Source organism: Mya arenaria, chromosome 4 (assembly GCF_026914265.1).
Source record: "Mya arenaria isolate MELC-2E11 chromosome 4, ASM2691426v1".
NCBI lineage: Eukaryota > Metazoa > Mollusca > Bivalvia > Myida > Myidae > Mya > Mya arenaria.
In genome coordinates, this window is record NC_069125.1 from 18,124,548 (window position 1) to 18,150,223 (window position 25,676).

A 25,676-nucleotide genomic window follows, 5' to 3' on the forward strand; every position below is an offset into this window, starting at 1 on the left:
ACTTTTTTTTGTATCCCTAGATGGAATTTTTCTTATGCAGACACAAAAAATGTATATATCACATACAATATTTGTAAAATTATATAATAGATCTTCAAACATGAATCTTAATCAGCTAACCATGATATTTTGTTGTTACATAAGTACTATCCCTTGTCTCATTCTTATATTCTACACTAACTCATTTGCAATAGTTATGCATGTTCCATTATAGGCATATCTTAGCAATGCATGAATCAAACAATCGCTTTTATGAATTAATGCTTTTAAGAAGTTATCATATTCATCCTATTTATTTCGAAACTAAGAGTTTAAATGATCAGTTTATGCAAAGTTTATTAGATTTTGTAAAAACATTTTCAATTTGATTTACCACACTCACAACATATTTAACTGAAACTCTTAATCTAACAATATTTTGTGTTCGCTCCTTGAAAAGATGACATCATAATATATTATTGTAAAAACATCTGGTAATAGAAATGTTAGTGGGTAATATGGATGGTGATAGAAATAGGGATGGTGAAATAATAAAAAATAGTTCAATAATTGTCAATGGACGGCCAAGTTGTGCCCTTCAATTAATTTTGATAATTCATAAAAAATTAATATTAAAAACTTATTATTTTACTTTTTTAAAACTATACAATAGATGCAAATAGATGCATGTATCAGATGTTGAGGGATAACATGATAAATGTATACATGTATTCTAGTTTGTTTTATGCCTGTACAAAAGAAAATCAGAATGTTTTCCTTGATGAACTTAGAAAATTATTTCACTAGGTCAAATCTAAAAAAAATTCTGGAAACCTATCGTTGGAACCATATCTTGGTAGGGATTGGTTAGATTATGTTCAAACTTAGTCAGAATGTTCCCATTGATCATGTCTAAACAGCTTGTAAAAGTTGGTCACATAATGTCAAGAACTAGGTAACAAGGTCAAATCTTAAAAAAAACACTAGAGACATTATATTTGGTCCGCTATTCATCTATGTTAATAAGAATGTTTCCCCTTGATGAACTCTTGGACAATCTTAAAACTGGGTCACCATGAGGTCATAAATTAGATCACTAGGTCAAATCTTAGATTTTTTTGTCTGAAACCATATCATGGTAATGATTGGTCAGATTATGTTCAAACTTGGACAGTATGTTACCCTGGATGAAATCTCACTGCATTTTACATGTAGGTTACATGGTTACATTGAATCTTAAACAACATCATGGGAACATATAGTGGTTTGAAACTGGGTAAGATGGTGTCAAAAACTAGGTTTCTAGTTGAAATCTAAATGCTACACTAAAAACAATATTCTTTTATTTCAAGCAATTGAATAGTCTCATATGCAACGATCATAAGAATTCAACACTCTTGTTTTGGTTGAAACATTTCACGAATACTTGATTTCCATTCCACGAATACTTGATTTCCATTCCATCTTCTTTGGGATATTAATTCAATGAATTTGCTTGTGAAATTTGTTCTTCTGTCATTCCAAACTTAGACATAGAACATAGAAGTTGTTAATATAAATATAAATGATATTTCCAAAACAATATTAGTTCATATTATATAAAACCTTCTTTCCAATTCAGTTACCATCTCATTGTGGTCCAGTTAAAATGCCAAAGACAAATGTGCACATATTTTTAGCTTGTCTGTTTTTTTTTCGAGACAAAAATGATTGCCCTAGCTATGCTGTTCGTTACCAAGTCCAAGTACTCTGGCTTTAGTAAATGTCAAGTTATCCCAGTTGTTTGAATGAAAAATAGCTTGATGATCAATCTCTGTATGGCATCCTTGTCCCGTTCTATTTTAAGAATATAGATTTTATAAATATCAATTTTCAAAATTAGCCTCTTTATATTCAAACATGAAGTTGCTTTGCTTTAACACAACTTTGAACAAAAAAATCAACAATAAGTCCAATTTGTTAATAAAAACAATACGCAGAACAATTTGAACAACAGAACCCATTTATACTAAAATAAATCTAAACCATTGACATGTTTAAAATAGTCAACTATGAACACTTTTATGATTCTTAACCATCTGACATCAATTAATTTTTCCTACAGGTTACTGGTCTAGTGACCATGATAATCCCCCTACGAGATGTCAACTCTGTTGAAAAAATTGACAGTAGCCCAGCAGGTAGTTTACAGTCAAATGCTATGGTGGTCACCACTAGGGGGAAGGTGAGTAGTCTTTATCATAAAGATATTACTTCAGGTCAGCTAACTGACTTTGAATACAACGTCATTAGTTGACACATGGTAAAATCTGACACAGTCAGTGTGTATCGGATAAGTGGCAGTAGGCAGACCTTTAACACCCGGGAGAAGTTGAAATTCTTAGTGATTACGCATAGTTCTCAATGATTGCATGCCAATTTTATTGGCTAAAAAAATGTAGGTTGTATTCTAAATGTATATGCTGGTTCTCTGTTGAATAAATGTGCTTATAAACTCATTGATAAAACTGTTGAAAAATTTGTTTCGATGGTATTCAAACATTCAAATGTTTATTTTGTTTATGAAATAATCTTAAAGAGTTGACTCAAAGATTTCATTCATGTACATGTGAATATTAGTCAGTTAAAAAAGTTTACTTGGGTTCAACAAGTTTACAACACATGGAAAACATTTAGTTCAAATTAATCTATGATGTTGATTTTATTGCTTATATGACATTTATTTGTTTTACAGATGAATGTGATGTTTTCCCAGCTGGGTCAGCGTGACATAATCTTGGAGAAGATATCTGACTGTCTCTCTCGACAACCGGCCTTTGGTCGCCTCAACAGCCAGGTGTCGGTCACCAGTGACGATGGGGCAAAAACACCTGAAGGTTGGTGTTCAAAGGCTAATTAAGCTGAGTGCTTCTGTATTATGTGCAACCCCAGTTTTAAGTTACGCTGTCAGGTGCATGCGCATCGGAACAGTAATGTCTTGGGTGCAGTGGAAGGGGTTGGACTTTGGAACATTTCGGAAACACCTCTGATTTGATGGGGTTTGAGATGTCCCTGTGAAAATTTATTGAACATCTATTTAAAAATTGCTCAATCTTGTGCATTTCTGGGAATGATTTATAGCAACTGTTTTCTTTGGTGCTTATCAAAATATTCAATTAAATGTACTAAGTAAAAAACATCTGAAGATACCGGATTGTGTGTGTTTTCATTCGAAAGATATTTACGTTTGATGGCAGAATATGAGACACTTGAATTTATTAATTGCAAGTGTCTTATATGTGTGCCTGCTGCTCCAGCTCATATACCTCTCACGTGTCAGTCACTAGTGATAGGCAAAAACTCCTGAAGCTTGGTGTTCAAAGGCTATTTATTATTCACATGTTTAAGCCGAGTGCTTCTGTTATATATGCAAGCCAGTTTCAAGTTTAGCTGTCAACTGTCAGTCACCAGTGATTATCAAGGAATGTCTCTTGATTTTAGCTGAGTGGAGTCAATTTTTGGACAATTAGTTCATGTTGTTCTACCAATGTTCCATTTTTTTCAAATATATGACAAATGATCAACAATAGAAGATTATGAAGTTCTAAATATATATGAATTTAAAAATTATAATTGCTTTGTGATATTAGTTTCAGTATAACATCGCTGTATTTTTCCAGGTTCCCCTGACGAGGTACAGTTCCAGCCTGCCCTAGTGAGTCTGTTTTGTCGGCGAGGCTCGGATGAGCTCACTGCCAAAGAGTCTGTCAAGGAACACCTCTGGGATGTCTACTTTACGGAATACGGCAGGTGGGCTTATCAGCATTTAAGTTGATCTTTATTCACTATTTAGCCAGTTGCCAGTGGTCAATTCTTAATTTAGTCGACCTGTAAGGTGATCATATGCAGTAAGGGAAGAGAGTCACATAGCTCCAATTCAGTCAGCGTTTAGCTAGCTGTCAGTGGTCCATTAATACTTGAGATGACCTGTAAGATTATCATATCCAGTAAATGATGAAAAAACAAAATCCCGTGCATTCGCTTCAACTTTTTACAAACTCTCTTGTACAAATTAAATGGCAGAGTGTTCTGCTGCTAGTATTTGAGAACTTGGTATTTGCCTTCATGGCAAGAAACATTGTTTTAAATACAAAAATTAAATTTGGACATTTTGCATATAAAGCTTGCTGTAGTCTTATTCATAGTCTTTTAGCACTGAGTATAATTTCATCAAAACAATGAAACAATTATAACTACAAAAACAAGCCTAGTAGTCAGTCAAAAATTGAACAGGTTAATTAGGTTGTTCTGTTAGCGCAGCGGTCAGCGCTCTCACTTCTCACCTAGGCGACCTGCTTAGATTCCTAGCCTGGGCGCATGTGAGTTTGGTTTGTGGTTACCATGTCGCCATGTAACAATCAGTGCAAAAAATATTTCTTTGGGAGATTAAACCAGAAAATGGATTTTATCTGCACACTAGTCCAAAGTCGTTCATGTTTTCCATTATAACCGGTATTCACATGTTTGACATTATCCTCGATATTCTTGCAGGGGTATGGTGATGTACAGAACACACAAGACCCATGAACTCATGTTGAAGGGGCTACCAGAGAAATATAGAGGGGAAATGTGGATGTTATTCTCAGGGGCCATAAATGAGGTAAGAAACTGGGGTTATTTCAGTCTGAAAGTGTACTGATATCATCCAGAGAAATACAGATGGCATGTGAATTTTATATATAAAGTTGGAAACTGGGTTTATCTTATTTTGGTCATAATGGTATGACTATGGTACTGTACCAGTACATACATGTATAAAACACACAAGCTTATGCCAGGAGGCGAAACAGCGAAATAGCAAGGCTCAATGTGTCCTTTCGGCTTACTGTTAAGGTTGGTAGGTCAAGACTCTCAAAGAAGGACAGAACAGAACTCTCTAATTCTATCTCAATAATCTTAATCTTTATTGGATACTTTAAATGCTTGGTCCTAATGTGTTAACAATAGTCAGTCTGTTCATATTTTCCTGGCAAAATTTGTACCTTTTGTTCAAGTTTATGAACATTTGTTAAATACCATGTAAACTTCAGTATAACATTGTTTTGTAAATGTTGATCAAACACAATATGTACCATTTTCAAGATGGCCACTAACCCCGGTTACTATGCCAACCTGGTGTCCCAGAGTTCCGGCAAGTGCACCATGGCCACAGAGGAGATCGAGAGAGACCTGCACAGGTGCTTAATATACTGTGAAATCATTAATGTTCTTGGTTGTCGTGGGTTGGGTGATCCACGAATTCAAGATCCCACGAAATATAGACCCTCGATCCACTTTTTCAATTGCCATGTTATGTACATACTCCAGTATATTCTTTACAGAGGTCGCAATAAACAGCGGTATACAGCATAAATACCAAACTCACTGTATATCTTACTTTTATTGTTTTGTTAATATATTATACCTGCCTTTAACAAATAATGAACCAAATTAATTCATTGTTTTTTTATGAACAAAATGACAGAAACATTTGTGCTGTGTATGAAAATCTCCAGGTTTACAAGATGTGCATGTTGAGTGTCAGTACTCAATTTTTTTCTTTCATGAAATATTTAATCGATTACATTGATTGTTTTCTCAAATATACGCACATTCTCTGTGTTTTCATAGTTTGCAAAATTCTTAATTGGCATTCAATGGCTTCGCCTTTCTATATCTTTGATCAGGATGCATCTTCTTTTATGACCTCAATTTCCAATTAAATCGATAATTGACATGGGTATATGCACTTATTGGCATGTCGTACCACTATAGGGAGTGATATGGGTATCATATTCTAAATTTAAACATGTATCTGCCGCCATGTCATTTATGTTCATTTTATATACCTCATTTGCCATATATTATGGTATTAGAGAATAAACGTTATATGACTTGACTTGACTTGAGCGTCATAAACAGTTTGGCATAGAATACGGAACTCACATGCCCAGCACGTGGAGATTCTGCAGAAAATTTAGGACGATCGCAGTTTTTTTGTTGTTTTTTTCAAAAACGAAAAACCACGAATTCAAGTACACGAAAATGTAAAATTTCAGAAAACCACGAAATTTTATGCCAACGAATAAAAATGATTTCACAGTATTCATTGAATTTTGTATGTTTGTACAAATTAATGACATCCTTTAATGATGATTGCTGATGAGAAAAAGACGGCAAATATGTCAGCCCTTTGATGTTATAAAAACAGCAAAGTCAATTAACACAGACCGAAGCTATCGAGCGTATCACACCCAAGGATGTCCCCTAGTATTTGGGGATGTGTGAATGACAAATACTGTTTGTGTATTACAACTTCTACATTTTTACTGACTACTGTTTTAGACATTGCAGGGGGAAAAATAATTTCAGGACTGATTTTTTGGCCATGTTCTGTTACTGAAACAGTCCGGTGAGGTCAAAATCAGTCCATAACAGCAAATTAGTATTTTTAGAAGCCCTGATGATAATGCTCAAATCCATGACCTCTTGTGTAAGAGGCAGATTCTTTATCCACTATACCACATTTGTTTGGTAGGACTTAAACCTTGGATTTATATTATGTTATAAACTGAATGAGTTAAAGGTATTTATGCTTATCAATAGTAAAATCACATTGAACAATTAATGAAATGTAATGGATGATAATTCTTTTAACAGATCCTTGCCCGAACATCCAGCCTTTCAGTCTGACCTGGGTATCGGTGCCTTGAGGCGGGTGTTGACAGCATACGCCTGGAGAAACCCTAACATTGGTGGGTGATAAATGAACCCCAACTAGCAGAAAGGTTTTCTTGATATATTTTTAAGTACTCGGTAGGCAGTTTTTGATGTACTGTGAAATAAATTTCACCCAAGAAGACACCTAAAGTATATTTAAAGTACCAAAGATGTTCAATATTGTCACACTGTGGATGCTACCATTTTATTTTAAAATCACAAAAAATGATGACTTTATGTTTGCTGCTTGGTTTATACTAACTCATTTTTGCTGGATAGTAAAGACAGCTGAAAGCTGATTTAAATCACTCTCTAGTCTGTTTTCTGGGCAGAAAACAGTACTGTGTCTTTTTTGAGAGGTCATGAGAAAGTACCTCTGGTGAGTAAAAGTATGTCGTGTATCACATCGTTGACTGAAACAAAGTTCTGAAAAATTATACATAAATCATGGAAAAAAATCACCAAATTCTAACCAACTCCACTTCAGGTTACTGCCAGGCTATGAACATCGTAACAAGTGTGTTACTGCTGTACACGAGTGAAGAGGAGGCATTCTGGCTCCTGGTGGCAATCTGTGAGAGGATGCTGCCGGATTACTACAACACACGGGTAGTCGGGGCTCTTATTGACCAAGGTAAGTTTAGTTATCCTCTATAGCATTTTCAAAAGATTTGTACATGATCAACTTCATGCATCCATATATTCCATATATAGCAGCACTTGCTACTGATAAGGTTTTATAGCGACACAGTTGTGTGTCTGACTGCGGAGCAAAGATGTCATTTGTTTAGTTCCTTCCTTGTATATCTATCTGGGAATTTGTGCAGTCCTTTACACACATTGTGAACCAGTGGCCATGATTTAAAACAGTCTCAGTCCAAGTCTAGACTCTGAATCAGAAAAGCACTTTTATTAAATTATAAAGAATCATCTTTATTTGGTTGGTTTTACAAAAGTAAATGTAAATAATTGTACAATTTCAAATACTTATAGTAATATAATTCAGCAAAGTTTATCATAAAAACTCAACAAGAAGGAGAGTTACAATGAAAGGAGGATTTGCCACCTAAGTCTGAACTCTGACTTGCGACTGTTCGTAATCATGGCCCCTGGGATCATATTAAATCAGAAAAGCTTTTAAAATGTTACAAAGTAACTTGAACATAATTAAATTTGTATAAAATATGTTATTTTAACATTAGCAGAAATTTTCTCATCATTGCCCATAGAATAGATATTTGACAAAGAAATTAAGATTGGAAGTTTTGAGGCTTGAGTCTCAAACTTAGACAAGAGATGATAGAAATATCAGCCCAGTCGCTATGTTTCTATATACCGGTACACAGGGTATGCTTTCCATCAGATCACTATGGAGTTTGCTTTCTAGTGGATTTTGTCATTTGATACAATTCCTTACAATAAAGTTTAAAATGTTGTTGTGTTGTTTATAACATGTGCATTTGATCTGAAATCTGTTTTCAATAGCCGTGTTTGAGGATCTGATTCGAGAGAATCTACCGGACCTACACACTAAACTGGAGATACTCGGCCTTCTGAGTATGATCTCACTCTCATGGTTCCTCACCATCTTTCTAAGGTAGGAAATCTTGTTTTTGTGACTAGCAAGATTGTACAGGATCTATGCACTAAACTAGAAAGAATCTATCTGACCTTTGAATTATAATAGTAAAAATATCAAGGGTCTAACTGGGTTGTTATTTCTTATTGTAAACACAACACTACAAACTAAACTTCTTGGAATATTCTGGACTTACTCTTTTAACAAGATATAATCTACAGGACTTGCACAACATTCTAGAGATTCTTGACCTCCTCAGTATAAGCTCATTGTGCCTTACAATTGTTTACATGTGATATCTGTTAGTGCAGTCCATTTCTTCATGATGTCGTTCAAAAAATAATATTTTTTTTTTTTTACTATTTCTGTTTTCAAAGAAAACTGGGGTATTGTCATAGCCTTTGTGATGTGATTGTTGAGTTAAATCGCTGACCTTTACAATAGGTAAAAAAGATTAATGACATTCAATGTAAGCAGTGAAATTACGTGTCTGTATACCAAGGTTTATTAATATGGCTTCAATAATGGTAAAGCTATGACTCTTGAACAGCTGAGAAAAATAACAATTTATACTGTTGTCTTCATTGTAGCACATGTCTAAGAGGTTATTTTCATGGTGCATGATCAAACGCTATGGGATTGCCTTATTCTTGGTATCATTTTCAACATCATTGTGAAAAAAGCTTGACCCTTGGCCATGACTAAAAAACCCATTCTAAATATTTTATTGAAACTTGGTACACATGTGTCAGAGACAATAATGTACATGTAAACCCCATAACTCTGGGGTTAATAATTGTTGAGTTATCCCCCTTGTTAGGCTGGAAAAAAACAACAGGCCCTGATTTCTGGAAACTTCCTAAGCTTAACAGACTTAAGTAGCTTATTTTATTTATCAAAGTTTCATACTTGATTTTAATAAAAAAGTAGATAAAAAAAGTAGTTTTTAATGGTTATAAAACAGATAACTTCAATAAACAGTCTAATAACTTAAAAAAAGTAAGTATTTCACAAGTTATAGAAGAATAAAAATAGTGAGCTTAGCTTCATCATGTTATAGCAGACTTAGTAGTTTCAAGATATCGATCCCTGATGATTGTTTTTTCGCTCTTGTTTCTTATTGGTTTTACTATTGGGATTATTTTCTGTTTCCAGTGTGATGCCTTTCAACTGTGCTGTGAATATCCTCGACTGTTTCTTTCATGATGGAGCCAAGGTAGGATATTTACGAATAAGGTCATTTCTACCTAGATACCATAAGAAGGAAATTATGCACAACATTTAAAAATATTTCATTTTGGCAATAAAATGATAGGGGACAATTGTATAGCTAGCAATACATGATGACTTGTTTAACCTGGCTCCTGATTAGTTCCAGTGAAGTTATGTAGTGAATCATTTGTAGCATTAAAGTGACACTCTTCTTCAAAATCAATTCATACACATGTATAACAAACATCAATTTTGACTGATAAACCATTAACTACTTACTAAATAATGCAATGTGGAAAATATTAATTACTGAAAACAAGACTGTAAGCGTGTATTTAATAGCAGAAAGCGTACAAATATTAAATGATTGGTGAATGCTAAAAGATTTACTGTGGTCTACTATAGCCTCATAAGGTAGAAATAGTGTGCTTTATGCACATTTCTTTCAAATTAAACTCGCTTTCCTTCATAAGACCATTGCTTTCGGCATTTATTCATCCTTTTTAGAATATTAAAAGAATATCTTTTTTATTGTGGTAAATCATATCTGCGAGTAAGAGTGCATATTTAACCGTCTTGGAGTGAAACAAAATCAGACATTGTTTTTTATGTTTAAAGATAGTGTTAAGGTCATCAATAAGCCACTTGTAATTACATGTACTTAATTTTAATATTGTATTTTAAGACCACCTTAATAAAACATTCTACCTATCTTATTATTAGGTGTCCTCTAGCCAAACAGAGATTCACTGTTTCGAATAAAGATGCAATGGCCATTTATCTCCCATTTGTTACTACATGTACATTTTACTTCATCTCAAAACTTGACAATCTTAACTTAAAATTTCAAATATAAACAGGTGATATTCCAAGTAGCCCTTACCATCCTGGACGTAAACAGTGAGGCCCTTTTGAGGTGTAAAGATGACGCAGAGGCCATGCCGATACTGAGCGCATACCTGGAAAACGTGGGAAGTCGGGACACTACGATGCCGACTGTGCGACATACCACCATGATGGGGGCATCTCTAAACAAAAGAGAGGTTGGCTTAACCCTTAAGCTGCTGATGGCGATTTTAAAGGCTTTGCAAACAGCTTGGAACCAGACCAGACGCCGAGTAACTCGGCGCCTGGTCAGGTTCCAAGCTGTTTGCCACTCAGTCAATATATCCCCAAAGTTTCAAGTAAATTGAATTTTTTTTAGAATAAACCAGACTACATTTTTGAGCAGACGACAATTTACCCAGCATGCAAAGGGTTAAGCTTTTAAATCTATTTTTTGAATACATCTTTACCATGTTTTACTTTGTGCCTCAGATTTAATATCCTGATGGTATCATCTTATCATTGATTGTGTTGTAATGAGAAATATTTTGAAACAGAAGTTTTGTCTTGAAATAGATGAAATGATTCTATGCTAATATGGATTAATACATAATGGATTAATTAAAGGGTAGATTGTTTAGAACTTTGTTAAAGTTAACAATGTTTTTAACCTCAACGCTGCTTTCAAATCTGTATTGCTCTTGGAGCCGCACATATACAGTTATACTCTGCAGTGTTCCTAACAAGACTTGAACAACCTTTTTAGCTGTACTCGTTTTAATTACATATTATTTGCACGTCATAGAATATTTCCCCTTTAAAAATAACAATGATGTCGTTAATAGTGTTGTTTACTTTAACATAGTTCTGAACAATCGGTTCTAAATATTAAGTTTTATTTCTGACACATTTTTAATATTCAGTTGAAAATCATGATCTTACGACATCTTTCATACTCTCATTGATAAGATAGTCCCCTTTATTGAATATATATGTTAGAAACGACGATGGGAACATTCTCATTTTTTCTCTCAGTAGATAAAGAAATCATATCACTTTAACTATCATATACAGTCGAACCTTGCTATGTCAAACTCTGCTTTCTCGAAGTTCAGGTTATGTCATACTTTTTTCGAATGTTTTGGGATAAGTTAAATATGGTTTGTTTTTCAGTTATATTGAATGTTGTTATCTGGAAATATTTTTGAGGCCCCAACAATTTCGACGTAACAAATTTGACTGTATTTCTAAGTGGTAATTAAAAATAATGAGCAGGATTGAAAAATACCATGTTTCTTTGGGACCATCCCTCATACATGCCAGTGAACATTGAAGGTATATGAAATACATGTCGCACACTATTGATTTTCAGGTGTCAGTGGATGTGAGTGACCTTATAGAGGAGAGTTATCGTAAATTTGGCCACCTAGAAAACCAACATATCGAGAACCTTCGACTGAAGTTTCGGCTGCGTGTGGTACAGAACATTGAGGATCACACGATGAAGAATATTCTTCGGAGTGTGTCTGAGGTCTCCATTATCAAAGGGAAGGAGCTGGAAGATCTCTACATGCTGTTTAAGGTAAACATGTGTGTATGGGTTGGTAACAATAATTCGAAAATTGTTTCAAGGACTTCAGAACTCATGTTATGAATTGAATCTGTATTTCACGCAAATTGATCTCTAAAAGAGTTGTCTACTCTGATGTCAATTAATTTTCCTGCTTAATCATTTTGCAAATGCAAAATGAAATAATGCATTGGGAGGTCCAGGAATTCAAGACTGAGATGGCACAACCGTTAAACCCCCTCAAATTTTTAGTTTGCTATGAAAATGAAATGACACGTATAAAATTGTTGATGCCATTCAACCCTTCAAGATTACTTTTATATATATTATTAAGTGGAATTTCTTGTGAAATAAATATATATTCATCAGATTTTTTTTTTATTATGTATCAATTTATGATATTTTTATGGTTTATATGCCGACTGGGTGGGAGGGGGGGGGGGCACAGGCCCCCCTCTAGATCTACCACTTTGATGTATTGAAACAAATATAGAATCCATTACATTTCCAATAAAAAACATGGAATTAATGTCTGTTTACCAATAATTTTCATTACGAGCACACAGATATTTATCATTTATTACTTTATGACAATAGTATGTTCGAATTCATTACCCGGTGATAATGACTGCATGTATTTTGCTTGTGATAACAAGTATTTATAAATATCTTAAACTTAACCAGGAGGAATACCTGACCTCTTGTTATTGGCGCACAAGCCAACAACCAGCTGACATTGCAGACAAGTACGACCCATCTCGACCGTACTACGAGATATACAAGGTGGACTTTGACCAGTTCAAGACCATGTTCCTGTCACTGTCCCCATGGGCACGGGGGCAGCGGGCTGGGGTTCTGGCCCTGAGGGCATTTAGGGTAAGTCAATGGGTCTGTTTGGTCACATCCACATATTTCTAATGCTCCATGTTAGTAAATGTTAGTAAATCTTGTTGCAGGGGTGTTAGGGCTCATTTCAATAAAGATCTTCTTAAATATTTGTCATAAATTGATATTATCGATCTGTCATATTTTTTTTATTTTGCGACATATTTGTGTGAATTAAACTTTAACAAATATAAATATTAAAAACAAAAGTTGAGGCAATAATATCAAATAAACTTGTTGCCATGTGTAAACTTGTTGCCATGTGTAAACTTCAATATAGCGAATATATTCAAGATAGAAAATCAACATATGTGGAATTGCTTTAAATTCGGGACCAGAAAAAAAGTTTGACATTACAGCTTTCAACTGTATGATATATGTACATCTGTATTTCCATTGCAGTACATCGACAGGAATCAGGACAATATGGTAAACTTCAAGGAGTTTGTCCAGATAGTGGGGCTCATGTGTCGGGCAGACTACACACACCGCCTCAAACTGCTATACCAACTTCATCAACCTCCCTGCATGTTTGAAACTGACCCTGAGGATGAAGTATTGTCGCCTACCAAGTCAGGTACGAAGAATAGTGCATGTGTATCACTTCTTAAAGATGCACTCTTACTCCCAAATAAGATGTACCAAAATTAATACATTTGTTTTAATATACCAAAAAGGATGAATAGATGTCGAAAACAATGGTTCTTAAGAGGGATACCGAGTTTAATTTGGAAGAAAGGTGCAGAAAAAACGGCATTTCTACCTTATGAGACAATAGCAGATCACAGTAAATCTTTTAGCACTCACCAATCATTTAATATTTTTGCGTTTTCAGCTTTTAAATACACGCTTACAATCATGTTATCAGTTATTAATATTGTCCATAAATGCATTCTTTTAGTGAGTGGTTAAAGGTTTATCACTCAATATTTATGTGTATGTATTGATTTCATATAAGAGTGTCACTTTAACGTCTTATCATGGTTTAGATTTGAATTGCGTTTTTCATCTTTATTGTCGGAAACTACTACACCAGCCTCATTTCATTATAGATGCATACATTAAAATGAAGCTGCAGTATATGTTCTGTATGGTAATGATATTTAATGTCCCCATAAATCACATAAATTTTGGGAATGTGCTTTGTCATTTTGTGAGTAAGCCATAATACATCTAAAAAAATATGCAAGTCCATAAACTTGCTAAATTCTAACTCTAATTCCTATAAAAGTCAATGTATAAGACACGCCCATAGATTGGACACAAGGTAAAAAAATTAATGAAAAATCGAGAAACCCCCCCACATGATACCATAGATAGGATGCAGTGAAAATTGTCAAGTCAGAAAGCAATGATGTTTGTTTACAATGCTGATTTTTAGCTCTACTGGCCAAAGGCCAGAAGAGCTTATGCGATGGTAATGTGTACGTAGTATGTGTGTCCGTGAGTCCGTGCGTCTGTAAACAATTTCTTGTTTACAATTTCTTGTTAACACGATACAGTCTTCAGTTTTTATTGTATCTCGATGAAACTTGTAAAGTATTTAGATATCAATTAGAGCTTGGTTCCTTCCGAAAACCATATCCGCCTATGCATGCCAAAATTATGGTCCTTGAAAGTTTTAAAGAAATGCTATTTTTATTTTTAGTTAACTTATTTTTAGCCATGCAGGTCTGCAGGATGCCCTTGACTTTGACCTTTTGACCAACTTTTTTTAAATTTTTAAAACTACAGAAATTTTTACTATGATTACAGTTTTGAAAGCATTTTTTTGTCAGATGACTTTTACTTGGCACATATTAAAATAGTTCATGCAACTAATCTGCTTACAATTCTTTCTGGGCTCAGATGTTGAACGTGCAACGTTTTCAGGTAACCCAAACACAAAATGTGAACGATATGTCTGTTGCCTTTTACCCATACATACATGCTCTGGATTAAAAATGACCACAGGAATCATGCCAGTAGAGCATAGGCCCTTTTGGGCCTCTTGTTTATGGATTGTGAAAATGGCAAATGGTTATTTGTATTAGTATCTCGGTTGGACTCTATATCAATAATGTTGGTAGATACCAGTACTCCAGAAGTAACATGGCTCGAAACCAAAGATATTGTCTGTGTTGCAATTCCATTGGTATGGAAGATGAATTTCACTTTATTGGTTGTCCTTAATTCAGATTCAACAGAGAGTGCGTGTGAAGCAGCAGACTTCTTTGATGAGGATGCAACCACGCCCGAGAGTGGGAATCCTGATGGTAAGTTGTTTTTTCATGCAAATCTTGTTGTTCATATAAAGACAAAATCATGAAAGCTTGTCCCATTTTATATAATCAGGTTTTAGGCTGTATTCTAGTACCTAGTTTGTTGGGTCCTTGGGCTTTGTTCATCAAAGGATCTTCCTCATAACTTCAATGATATTAAATCTGTCTCAACAGCATAAATGTCAAAAAGTTACTTCACACCATTGTTCAGGACCATCACCCAATGAGGTTACATAACTCCATATCCTTAATACAAATTATGGCCCCTGATTGACTTAGGTTAAAGTTTTAGGCAAGTAAAAGTTAAGGGCAAGTTGGGATTTTAATAAAAAAAACTTCTATACCGTTCATTAAATGCACTTAATAAAATTCAAAATTATTTACGACCATCTTACAACAAGAAACATAACTCCGTTTTAAGCCTAAATACAAATTATGGCCCTTGAAAAATTTATTCTTAACCACATTTTCATAATGGGAAATCAACTTATTTGAATGACTTGCGTCATTGTTTGGGCGGGCTGGTGGGAGGGCAGCATCAAAGTCACCTTATGTATCGAATAATTTTAGTTAGGTTTGACATAAAGAGACCAAACTTGGTATTATTACATCGTTATTGTATTCTAAGTCAAAGCGGCGTAGTCCAGCACGCTGTCTTACGACAGCTCTTGTTTTTTATTTCACTTTGTGCTCATTTTTTATATTGGCTTAAGTTCCATTCTCACAAACACGGTATGTAGCAAAATCACTTTGCTCATCTGAGCAAAAAGTGCTCAGCATGAGCTATTGTGATAGGGTGATTGTCTGTGTCGTAAAATGTAGCACAAGAAAGAATAAATCACAAAAAAGAGATGTCTATAAAAATTTGTCTTTAAAAACAACATTTTTTTTTAATCAATGTACAAGAAATTATAAAATCTAGCTAAATTTGAGGGCTGATTGTTGTGGATTTCTTTTGTGCTAAGTCCTCAAAATGCAAGATTTATGTAAGAATTAGGATATGTTCTGTAAAACCTAATCATTAAGAAGGACTCACTTGTTTTAAAAAGGGCGGAGCTAGTCAGCCCTATTTAGGTTTTCATTATTGTCCACTTAGAAGTTGTAAAATTGCAAGAAATGTTTATGTTGCAATTTAAGCTTCAGATTAAAGAATTCTTCTTTTTGATGGCAGATTAAGAATATCTGTCATGTGTTTCCGTTCCGGATAGAAAAATCCGACCCAAGGGCACCTGCGTTGCCAGGTTACGAGGCTTGCCGAGGGTCGGATTTTTCTATCCGGAACGGACATGCATTATAGATATTTTTCTAGCATACCTTAAATTACATTTTTTGTGAAGAAAATACATAAAAAGCACATTTTGTACATTTCACCAAAAAGCATGTGCGATGATGTTTACTGATGTCATGACGCACAGTAATTTGTATTCACTGCATTCATCAATAATTTCCTTTGATATCACGTCTTTTAAGGGTTATTTTGTTTTATTTTTATAGATGTAATGTTAATGGAACTCATCTATTGAAATCGCATAATTATGATTACATAAAGTGTTTAATAAAAGAAAAAGAAATAATAACGTCACAACGCGTGACTCCTCTGGCATTGGGGGATGCCAGATGTTGTTTTCCAGCATTTTCAATTTCCAATTCACTGGAAATGCCTATCAGGTGTGCTATAAATGTGTTTCTATTGGCTGAAAATATAGTCACATCTGAGGTCATGAGAGTTGTCAGCCACCTTTGATTATCGCTTAAAGATGCACTCTTACCCCCAAATAAGATTAACAACAATTAATGCAATTGGTATAACATATCAGAAAGGATGAATATATGTCAAAAACAATGGTTCTTATAAAGGATACCGAGTTAAGTTTGAAAGAAAGGTGCAGAAAACATGCGTTTCTAACATATGAAATGATAGCAGATCACAGTAAATCTTTTAGCACTCACCAATCATTTAATATTTTTGCATTTTCAGCTATTAAATACATGGTTAAAATCTTGTTATCACTAGTTCATATTTTCCATAAATGCATTATCAAGTAAGTAGTTCAAGGTTTATCACTCAAAATTAATGCTTGTTATACGCATGTATGTATTGATTTTGAATAGATGTGTTACTTTGTTTACTTTAAAATGACTTTCAAACTTTTTCAAAAGAAGCATTTAAACAAGTATGTTTTATTAGAATCTTATCTTATCTTTTCTTTTCTTAAATTAAAAACTTAAAACACTTATATTAAAATTACCAGGCAACATGAAATAATCATCTTAAGAAAATATTGTAGCATTTATTCTTCCTTATTCAGATAACCCTATGAAATACTATTACAGATATGCATCAATCATCATGTTGTAAAATATTTTCAATGTTCAGTCAAGTTTTTTTTTTATCTCTACAGTAATTGGCTGGCCTTGGCAATTTAAAACTTATTACCTATAACTCTTTACTTGAGTATCATATTAGAAATCTATTTAACATAACTTCCTCTACCATTTTTGTTTTTTGTAATAACGTAAACTTCAATTGGGCATGCAGTTCTTAAATTTCCCATTCAAAGTCAATCATCTGGGTTACATTACCGTATGTATAATTATATTTATTAGATATAAATGCTTTTGTGAAGAAAGTTACATTAACTTGTGCTAAGTCACTCTCATTGGCACGATGTTGCATGACGGTTGGTCTTATGTTTTTGGGTGAACCGGAGAGAACTCACTTGTCAGACTTGGTGAATTACGACCAAACCCACATATAAATGCTATTAGAAAAGTGAACTTTTAAAGGGACTGTACACCAGATTGGCACCAAAAAGTTTTTAGCTCCACTGGCCGAAGGCCATGGAGCTTATGTCGTCACAGATTGTCCGTCGTGAGTGCGTGCGTGCGTGCGTGCGTAAACTTTTACTTTAAACGACATCTCCTCTGAAACTGATTAGCGGATTTTGACAAAACTTCACAGGAATGTTCCTTTGGTGGTCCTTTACCAAAATTGCTCAAATGGTTCCGGTCCATTGCACAATATGGCCGCCAGAGCTAAAAATAGCAAAATCTTTAAACGACATCTCCTCTGAAACGGTTCGGCAGATTTTGATGCAACTTGACAGTAATGTTCCTTGGGTGGTCCTTTATTAAAATTGCTCAAATGGTTCTGGTCCATTGCACAATATGGCCGCCACAGCTAAAAATAGCAAAATCTTTAAACGACATCTCCTCTGAAACGGATAGGCAGATTTTGATGAAACTTGACAGAATTGTTCCTTGGGTGGTCCTTAACCAAAATTGCTCAAATGGTTCCGGTCCGCTGCACAACATGGCTGCCAGGGCAAAAAAATAGAAAAACCTTTAAAGAACATCTTCTCAGAAACCGATGATCAGATTATGATGAAACTTAAAAGAAATGTTCCTTGGATGGTCCTTTATCAAATTTGCTTTAATGGTTTCGGTCCACTTTACAAGATGGCCCCCAGAGGTAAAAATAGAAAAACTTTTAAACGACTTCTCCTCAGAAACCGATGATCGTATTGCAATGAAACTTGACAGAAATGTTACTTGGGTAGTCCTTAACCAAAATAGCCCAAACAGTTCTGGTCTGCTGCACAACATGGGCACCAGAGCTAAGAATAGAAAAAAACGTTAAACTACATCTTTTCAGAAACCGATTATCAGATTTTGATGAAACTTTACATAAATGTTCATCGGGATGCCCTTTAACCAAAATTGCCCAAATGGTTCCGGTCCGCTGCACAACATGGCTGCAAGAGTTAAAAATAGAAAAACCTTTAAGGACTTCTCGTCCGCAGTCTTCACGAAAAACATTTTAACCTACTAGCCAGTTGGACTAGCATAATGGCATATTTTACTAGTCCGAATGACAATCTAGTAGTCCGACTATTTTGCCACATTATAAAACTGTATGCTTGAGGTGAATACCTATTTCAATTGAGCAGCTTGCAGTTTGAGTAAACATTTCTTTATTATGATGCTCATGCAGTGATAGGGAGTGACATCCTTCTGTTGGGAATAGTGCTCCTTGTTTTTCAGAACCTATGGGTACTATGTAAAAACAAAAGGCATCTTGCTTGAATAGACTGTAATAATATCAACATGGTTAGAAAAGAAATGCCATGCTTTAATAGCTTTGATTACATTTTACTACTGAATTACCTCCCTTTAATAGAAAAAAAATAATGTCTTAATTTTTCACGTATAGCATCTTTAAATAATTTTAAACAATAATAATTTATGAGTAAACATATAAGCATAAAGTTCTCACAAAAAGATCAATTTAAAAACCTTACATTTATACATAGGAAAGTATATATAGACTGAACATTAATTTTCGTTTAAGTGACATTCTGAAAGTTTATGAAACAGCTATTTTTAGTAACTTAAATGGCCGAAAAGTGTAAGTGAAACACCAAGTCGATTCTATCTCGTCAGTTCTTGTTCAGGTTAGATATTTGCTTCATAATCTATTCAAATTAAATGTTAACCGATGATCAGATTTTGATGAAACTTGACAGAAATGTTCCTTGGGTGGTCATTAACCAAAATTTGTTAAATGGTTCCAGTCCACTGCACACCATGGCTGCCAGAGCTAAAAAATAAAAAAAACTTTATACGACTTGTCATCGAAACCGATGACCTTTTTTCGATAAAACTTGACAGAAATGTTTGTTTGGTGCTCCTTTACTCAAATTGCCCAAATCATTTCGGTCCACTGCACAACATGGCAGCCAGAGCTATTAAAGTAAAAAAAATAAAATAAATAACTTCTCCTCAAAAATTGATGATTGTATTTCTATGAAACTTGACGAAAATGTTCGTTAGGTGGTCTTTGCTTGAACCTTTTGGCCAGTGGAGCACAGGCACTGATGTGCCTCTTGTTTTCTGTAACGGATCTCCGACAATTATTTAATAAAATGTTTTACTCTTTGATATCATAATTGTAAAAAAAAAAAAATGTTAAAAAAATCGAGTTGAAGACCGGGTTCAAACCAGTGTCGCCAAAATTGCAGTCCAGTGTTGTACCCACTGTGCTACAAAGGCTTACCTTAAACAGTTGGAATATTTAAGCTTTAGACCTAACTTGGTCAGATAACATGATAACATTGACTAGCCAATCAGGCATAAGGAGTGAATTCTACTAGTAATCTTTTTTAATGGAAAAATACGAAAAAACTGCGAAAAATAAATTAATTGTAAACTATGTGGTACTTCAGTTAGTATGTTCCAATTCATTGTACACATCAATAGCAAGTTAATGTCAGTTTTTGACAATTTTCTTTTTTTCGCTATTTCATCATACGGAGTACAGCCCCTTTAATACTGATTTCAAGATATTAACTCAGTTCATACAAGCAATGTTTAAACAATGACCTGCAACTGCTAATTATTAATAAAAACATTCAGACAGTTCATATTATATCAACAAAGTCTATACAAACACAAATATCTGAGTCATTCAAAATTACACCTCTCATTCACAAAAGAAAGTTAACAGAAAGAAACTTTTTAAACAAAATGTAATACTGTGTAATCATTTATATTCCTCGGCTTGAAATTTTATGGATTTTCAAAAAGGACAATTTCGTGGGTACTTAAATTTACAACAATGGGACAATATTCCAGTTTGCGCAGATAACCATGTAAAATATCGCTTGATTGATAATTTAAGGGGGTCATAGGATATTAAATAGTAAAGCCATTGAATGTCAATTAAGTGTTTTTGCAAACTGTGAAAACACAGTCAGGGTTTTTATGTCTCCCCCATTCATTGGTATGCTGGTTGGTCATGACTAGTAGATGACTCCTATTGATTTTGTGATCTGTAGGTCATAGGTCAAGGTCGCAGTAAACTTGAAAACACAGTTTCCGCTCAATAACTAAATAACTTTGGGACCAGGAACTTCATACTTGGTATACTATTTGTTCATGGCTAGTAATTGACCCCTATTGATTTTGAGATCAAAAGGTCAAAGGTGAAGGTCGCCATGACCTTGAGGTGAAGAAACGGTTACTAAAGTAACTAAAGAACGCTTGCACCCAGGAACTTTATACTTGGTATGCAAGTTGGTCATATAGATGACCCCTATTGATTTTGTGATCAGTTGGTCAAAGGTCAAGGTCACAATGACTTTGAGCTGAAAAATGGTTTCTGATCAAATAATTGAATAACAATTGCGCCCATGAACTTCATACAATACAAACTTCATTTACATTTTCCAAGATTAATCAACAACACTTTCTTCTCTTCACTATTTGATACGGGTGAATAAACCAAACTTCACTGTTGGTTCGTCTCCAGTCCAGAATTACAAATTTTATGTCCATCATTTATTTTTTCTCAGCTACGACCACACAATAGGGGAGACAAGCGCTTTTTCAAAAAAGCAATCTCTAGTTGATTTTGAATAAACAATCATAAAAGATACCAATAGCCAGATAGAGAAGGCCAGAAGAAACATTTAGTGCAACAACATGATTGTACTGTTCTCATATTCATAGTGCTTAGTAATGTATTCCTTGTTGATAATTATTTATGTTAATGGTAAGCTCATATCATTTCAATATATATTACATCTTTATTTCGTTTTAATAAATTTTTAACTTACGTTATCTGTGCATTTAATATTAATGCAACTCAGAAAGAATCGATTGAATATTTGATCAAAGAAACAAGTCAAGTGGTGACGCTCAAACACACAAGGTTAATAATCAGCACGTTTTACATGTGCTGCACATGACGTTGATAATCATTTAAACAACTAACCATTTTACAGTGGTTTATGAACTAGTGGAACCGTGCGTGTGCGGACTGGCCGTACAGCCAGGAAAACTTGTTGATGTTATCACTGTTCTCGATGCTCTAATCCAATTTTCCTATTTGTATTTGTATGCATGCTCGAATAGGTGTTCATTTTAACATATATACTTTTATTTCCAGGTCACTAGCTCTGTTATTTTTATTTGATATGTTATGTATGTCTGTTATTCATGTCGGAAAATAGCTCATTGAGCTAATGTTTCTTGTTAACGAATACCCAACTTTAAATAAAGATTCTTGTATCTTATATCTTGTAATCAGCTTGTTTTAATGTTCTGGCAATGTCATACAAACACTTAGTGCAAGTACTATTAATTGACTCTTTATGATCATTTAGCTTAAATAATGTAATATATAACATATTAATAGTAATATAAACAATGATTAGGTACTTACAAGGTGTAAACCGCGACCATGTATATTTATTGAATACATCTATACCCTTTTACATAGAAAGTATGATTTCAGAATTAAAGGTCAAATTTCATAGGGATCTTGAATTCATGGATAAGCCAACCCACGAAATCCGCGAAAATGTCCCACAACAAATATTTATGATTTCACAGTGGTTTAGTCCTCATAAATTGAAAATATACACTCACATGACAACATTGATATCCAGCATGTAAATTCGTTTAACTGTGTTCAATGTTCACAGTAGGTCCATGCTTGCTTCATATTCCTTACCAGTCTCCTTTACAAAAACTTTCACGGTGAACTCAGTCTCTCCCACTATCAACTTCTCTTCACCATGTACCACATCAGGCCATCCTTCAGGAGGAGGTTGTATGTTGATCCTGCCCACCCTCTCACACTCCTCCTCCAGTCGGCAATACCTGGGATCAGCCCTGGGAGACCTCCACAGTGATATAGGCCACACCAGCTGTTTTCTGTTTGGTTGTTTGAAGGTGATAAAGGATAGCTTAGAGAACTCTTGCTGGTGCTTCAGGAGTTGGCCCCGCTCTATCAGCTTGTGAAACACGTGTACACACAAGGTATTACCACTTGTAGTCTCCTTAAACTGTTCTGGATGTTCTCCTTCTACAAAAGGTTCACTAGTTTTAAACCCATATGTAAATCTCGCCCTCCTATGGATGATGTTTCTGGGCTTCAGTCCCATCATTACAGCCCCCTTCATCACTGCCAGTCTCCCATCTTCTACTATTACAGTGGTTAGTTGGGGAAATTCTTGCTGTAATCTTTCTCTCACATATGGTGACTCAGAGTAACCGCCAACTAGCAGCAGACTGGTGATGTTGTCTTGAGGACAGGCAGACAGAATCTCCTTCAGTTTTTCAATGATTATAGCGACAGAGGTGTCGAAAAACTCCTTCACAACAGATTGGTTCAGAGTAAGTCGACGACCTGTATTCCTATACTGAACAAGGTCTTTATATCTTGAACCTTGAATCATTTCTTCAATGGTTTCACCATTATCATTTTCGACCAATGTTACAAAGTCATAATCCAGTGGTAAAGTTACCTTGTCTGTACTGTGAGAAAATGTGCACTTTTTTGTTTCAACTGACTTTATAAAATCCTGAAATGAATGTGTAAATTTCATTCTAAATTCATTAAATGCTGGAGCCCCAAACAGACTCACAAAGAACTGTTCAAATTCATGGTTCACCCTCGAGCCCCCAGCATATTCCCCTGTAGCTCTGTAGAGTTCACAGAGTCTTCTTCCATCAAGGATTTCATGGACACAAATATCAATGGTCCCTCCCCCAAGGTCAGCTAAAATGTACTTGTGTCCAACTGGAAACTTCTCTGTTGACTTGACCTCTCTCAACTTAAGTGGCTTATCAATGGCAAACAAAGCACCAGCCTCTGGCTCCAAAACCAATCTGACATTTGCCATCCCTCCATTTGTAGCAGCTTCTCGCATGAATTGCCTGGAAGAATCCGCCCAAATGGCCGGTATTGCGAGCATCCATAGGATTTGCTTTGAAGAAAATCCTTGGATGGCTGAATCACTTTTAACTTGACCAACATGGTTTAGTATTTTTCTGTGGAAATACTGTAGAACAATGCTGTAAACATCCATTGCTTTCATTATCTTCCCAGTTCGATCTTGGAGAGATGTTCCTCTAGTAAGTTTCTCACTTTCATACAGTTTCATCTTGAAGTGTTGGAAATAGTAATATGACTGATGTTCCTCTGGTTCTAACTCTGCATAGTTTTCTAGAGCCTGTTTACCAAAGGCATTGAAAGTCTTATCTGGGTTTAGGAGCACACAGGTTGGTTCCCTCTCATCCCCCATGGCTGTGTAGATGGGGGTTGGATCACTGGTGAACATGAAGGCATAGCCACTGTATGTAGTCCCAAAGTCTATTCCTACAATAACTGCAGCCTCCTGGTATGGTTCTGACATTCTGTCTGATTCCTTCAGTAAATTTTCTGTCATTTTAAGGCCAGCCACAAAATGCAAGTTACTAGTATAAACTTCCTTTTTTATAGTTTAAAGATTGTATTAACTGACTTTATATAAAGTGGATGTGCTGCCATGTGTATCACATAAAGCCACAGGGTTTTCCCAAATCTTACATAAAATTGTGTTTGATATCATGTTTCCTGAATATCTAAGTTTACTTAATACTAAAAATCAATTTAAGTTTACTACTGTATAAGTATATTTGACATGTCAAACTATTTATGGGATGATTCAGTGAATTCAAAAATATGTTGAAGTCCTTCCATAAAGTGGGCTATTGGTCTGTCTGTTAGCATATAAACTAGCATGCATAATCTCCATATTGCCCTCTTTCCACATACTAAGTTTCATTAACCTAGCTTTGATACTTTTTAAGTTATCACAGTGCCAAATTGGCAATATTTTTATTCAGTAAAGTACCATAACTTTTGTGTTAATAACTTCCTTTAGAGTTTTATGCGTTTCTTTAAAACAAGCAAATCCATTGAACTGATATCCCCATCAGATTACAGTAGGCAAAGTAGATGGCATGGAAATCATGTATTGGTGAAATATTCCAATCAAAATGTGCAATAAGCCTGCAGTTTGATTGAAATATTTCATACATTGGATATGAGATATGAGTTTGTTTGCAACTGTTTGAAATAAAAATATATCATATAAATCCAGAAGTGAAACATTTGAATTTGACCTTAAACCTAGATTTTGACCGAACGTTACCCAGTATGAAACTAATAAAATATTTCTTAACAGCCAGATTTGACAAGAAATATTGCAAAAATATAGCCTGTAAAGTGTTAGCAAGTTTTTTCAAGATTTGACCAAATAATCTAGTTTTTGTCCCCATGTGACCTAGTTTCAAAGATTTCTGCAAAGCAAATTCCGATTAAGTTTCGTGAAGATTTGAGTGGATATATTGCCTCTTTTTGTTTACAAATTTTCTTTAAGATTTGACCTAATGACCTAGTGTTCGACCCAATGTGACCCGCTTTTAAATTCTACCAAGATTGCATAAAGGGGAACACTCTGACCAAAGTCTGACCAAGCAATACCAACATTTGGTTTTGGACATGATTTTTTAACGATTTGACTTAGTGACCTAGTTTTTGACCTCATGTGACCAAACTAGTCATTGATTTTTATTTAAGAAAACATTCTGATTAAGTTTCATAAATATAGGAACAGACATATTGCCTCTAGTATGTTCCTAAGATTTCCCCTAGTGACATATTTTTTGACACCACTGACTACATAATCTAGTTTCAGTTTTTATTAAGGAATACATTCTGATAAAGTTTCATGAATATTGGACCAAATATAATGTCTCTAGTGTGTTCCAAAGATTTGACATAGTGACCTAGTTT

The 25,676-nt window shown here is 34.6% G+C and overlaps 2 protein-coding genes across 4 annotated transcripts in view; one reads left to right on the plus strand and one right to left on the minus strand.

Annotated features, from left to right (window-relative positions):
- LOC128231163 (heat shock 70 kDa protein 12A-like) overlaps positions 1-24,329 on the minus strand; it is a 59,756-nt gene extending 35,427 nt beyond the window's left edge. Inside the window, exons 1-2 of one of the 2 annotated variants that reach the window (XM_052943639.1) lie at positions 22,481-24,329; positions 19,329-19,649 (exon numbers count right to left, since the gene is read on the minus strand). In XM_052943639.1, the coding sequence (XP_052799599.1) occupies positions 22,531-24,285 (1,755 nt within the window). In that variant the 5' untranslated portion in view covers positions 24,286-24,329 and the 3' untranslated portion in view covers positions 19,329-19,649; positions 22,481-22,530. Of the gene's footprint in view, positions 1-19,328; positions 19,650-22,480 lie in introns of those variants that run through there. The other variant, XM_052943638.1, reaches the window with a different exon arrangement.
- Positions 1-25,676, plus strand: part of LOC128231160 (TBC1 domain family member 9-like) — a 45,644-nt gene that overhangs the window by 11,486 nt on the left and 8,482 nt on the right. For both annotated transcript variants that reach the window (XM_052943629.1, XM_052943630.1), the window contains 14 exons: positions 2,084-2,203; positions 2,714-2,855; positions 3,639-3,768; positions 4,510-4,618; positions 5,101-5,195; positions 6,658-6,752; positions 7,205-7,351; positions 8,203-8,314; positions 9,452-9,512; positions 10,369-10,551; positions 11,706-11,915; positions 12,588-12,779; positions 13,191-13,365; positions 14,966-15,043. In XM_052943629.1, coding sequence (XP_052799589.1) covers positions 2,084-2,203; positions 2,714-2,855; positions 3,639-3,768; positions 4,510-4,618; positions 5,101-5,195; positions 6,658-6,752; positions 7,205-7,351; positions 8,203-8,314; positions 9,452-9,512; positions 10,369-10,551; positions 11,706-11,915; positions 12,588-12,779; positions 13,191-13,365; positions 14,966-15,043 — 1,849 coding nt within the window. The remainder of the gene's footprint in view (positions 1-2,083; positions 2,204-2,713; positions 2,856-3,638; positions 3,769-4,509; positions 4,619-5,100; positions 5,196-6,657; positions 6,753-7,204; positions 7,352-8,202; positions 8,315-9,451; positions 9,513-10,368; positions 10,552-11,705; positions 11,916-12,587; positions 12,780-13,190; positions 13,366-14,965; positions 15,044-25,676) is intronic.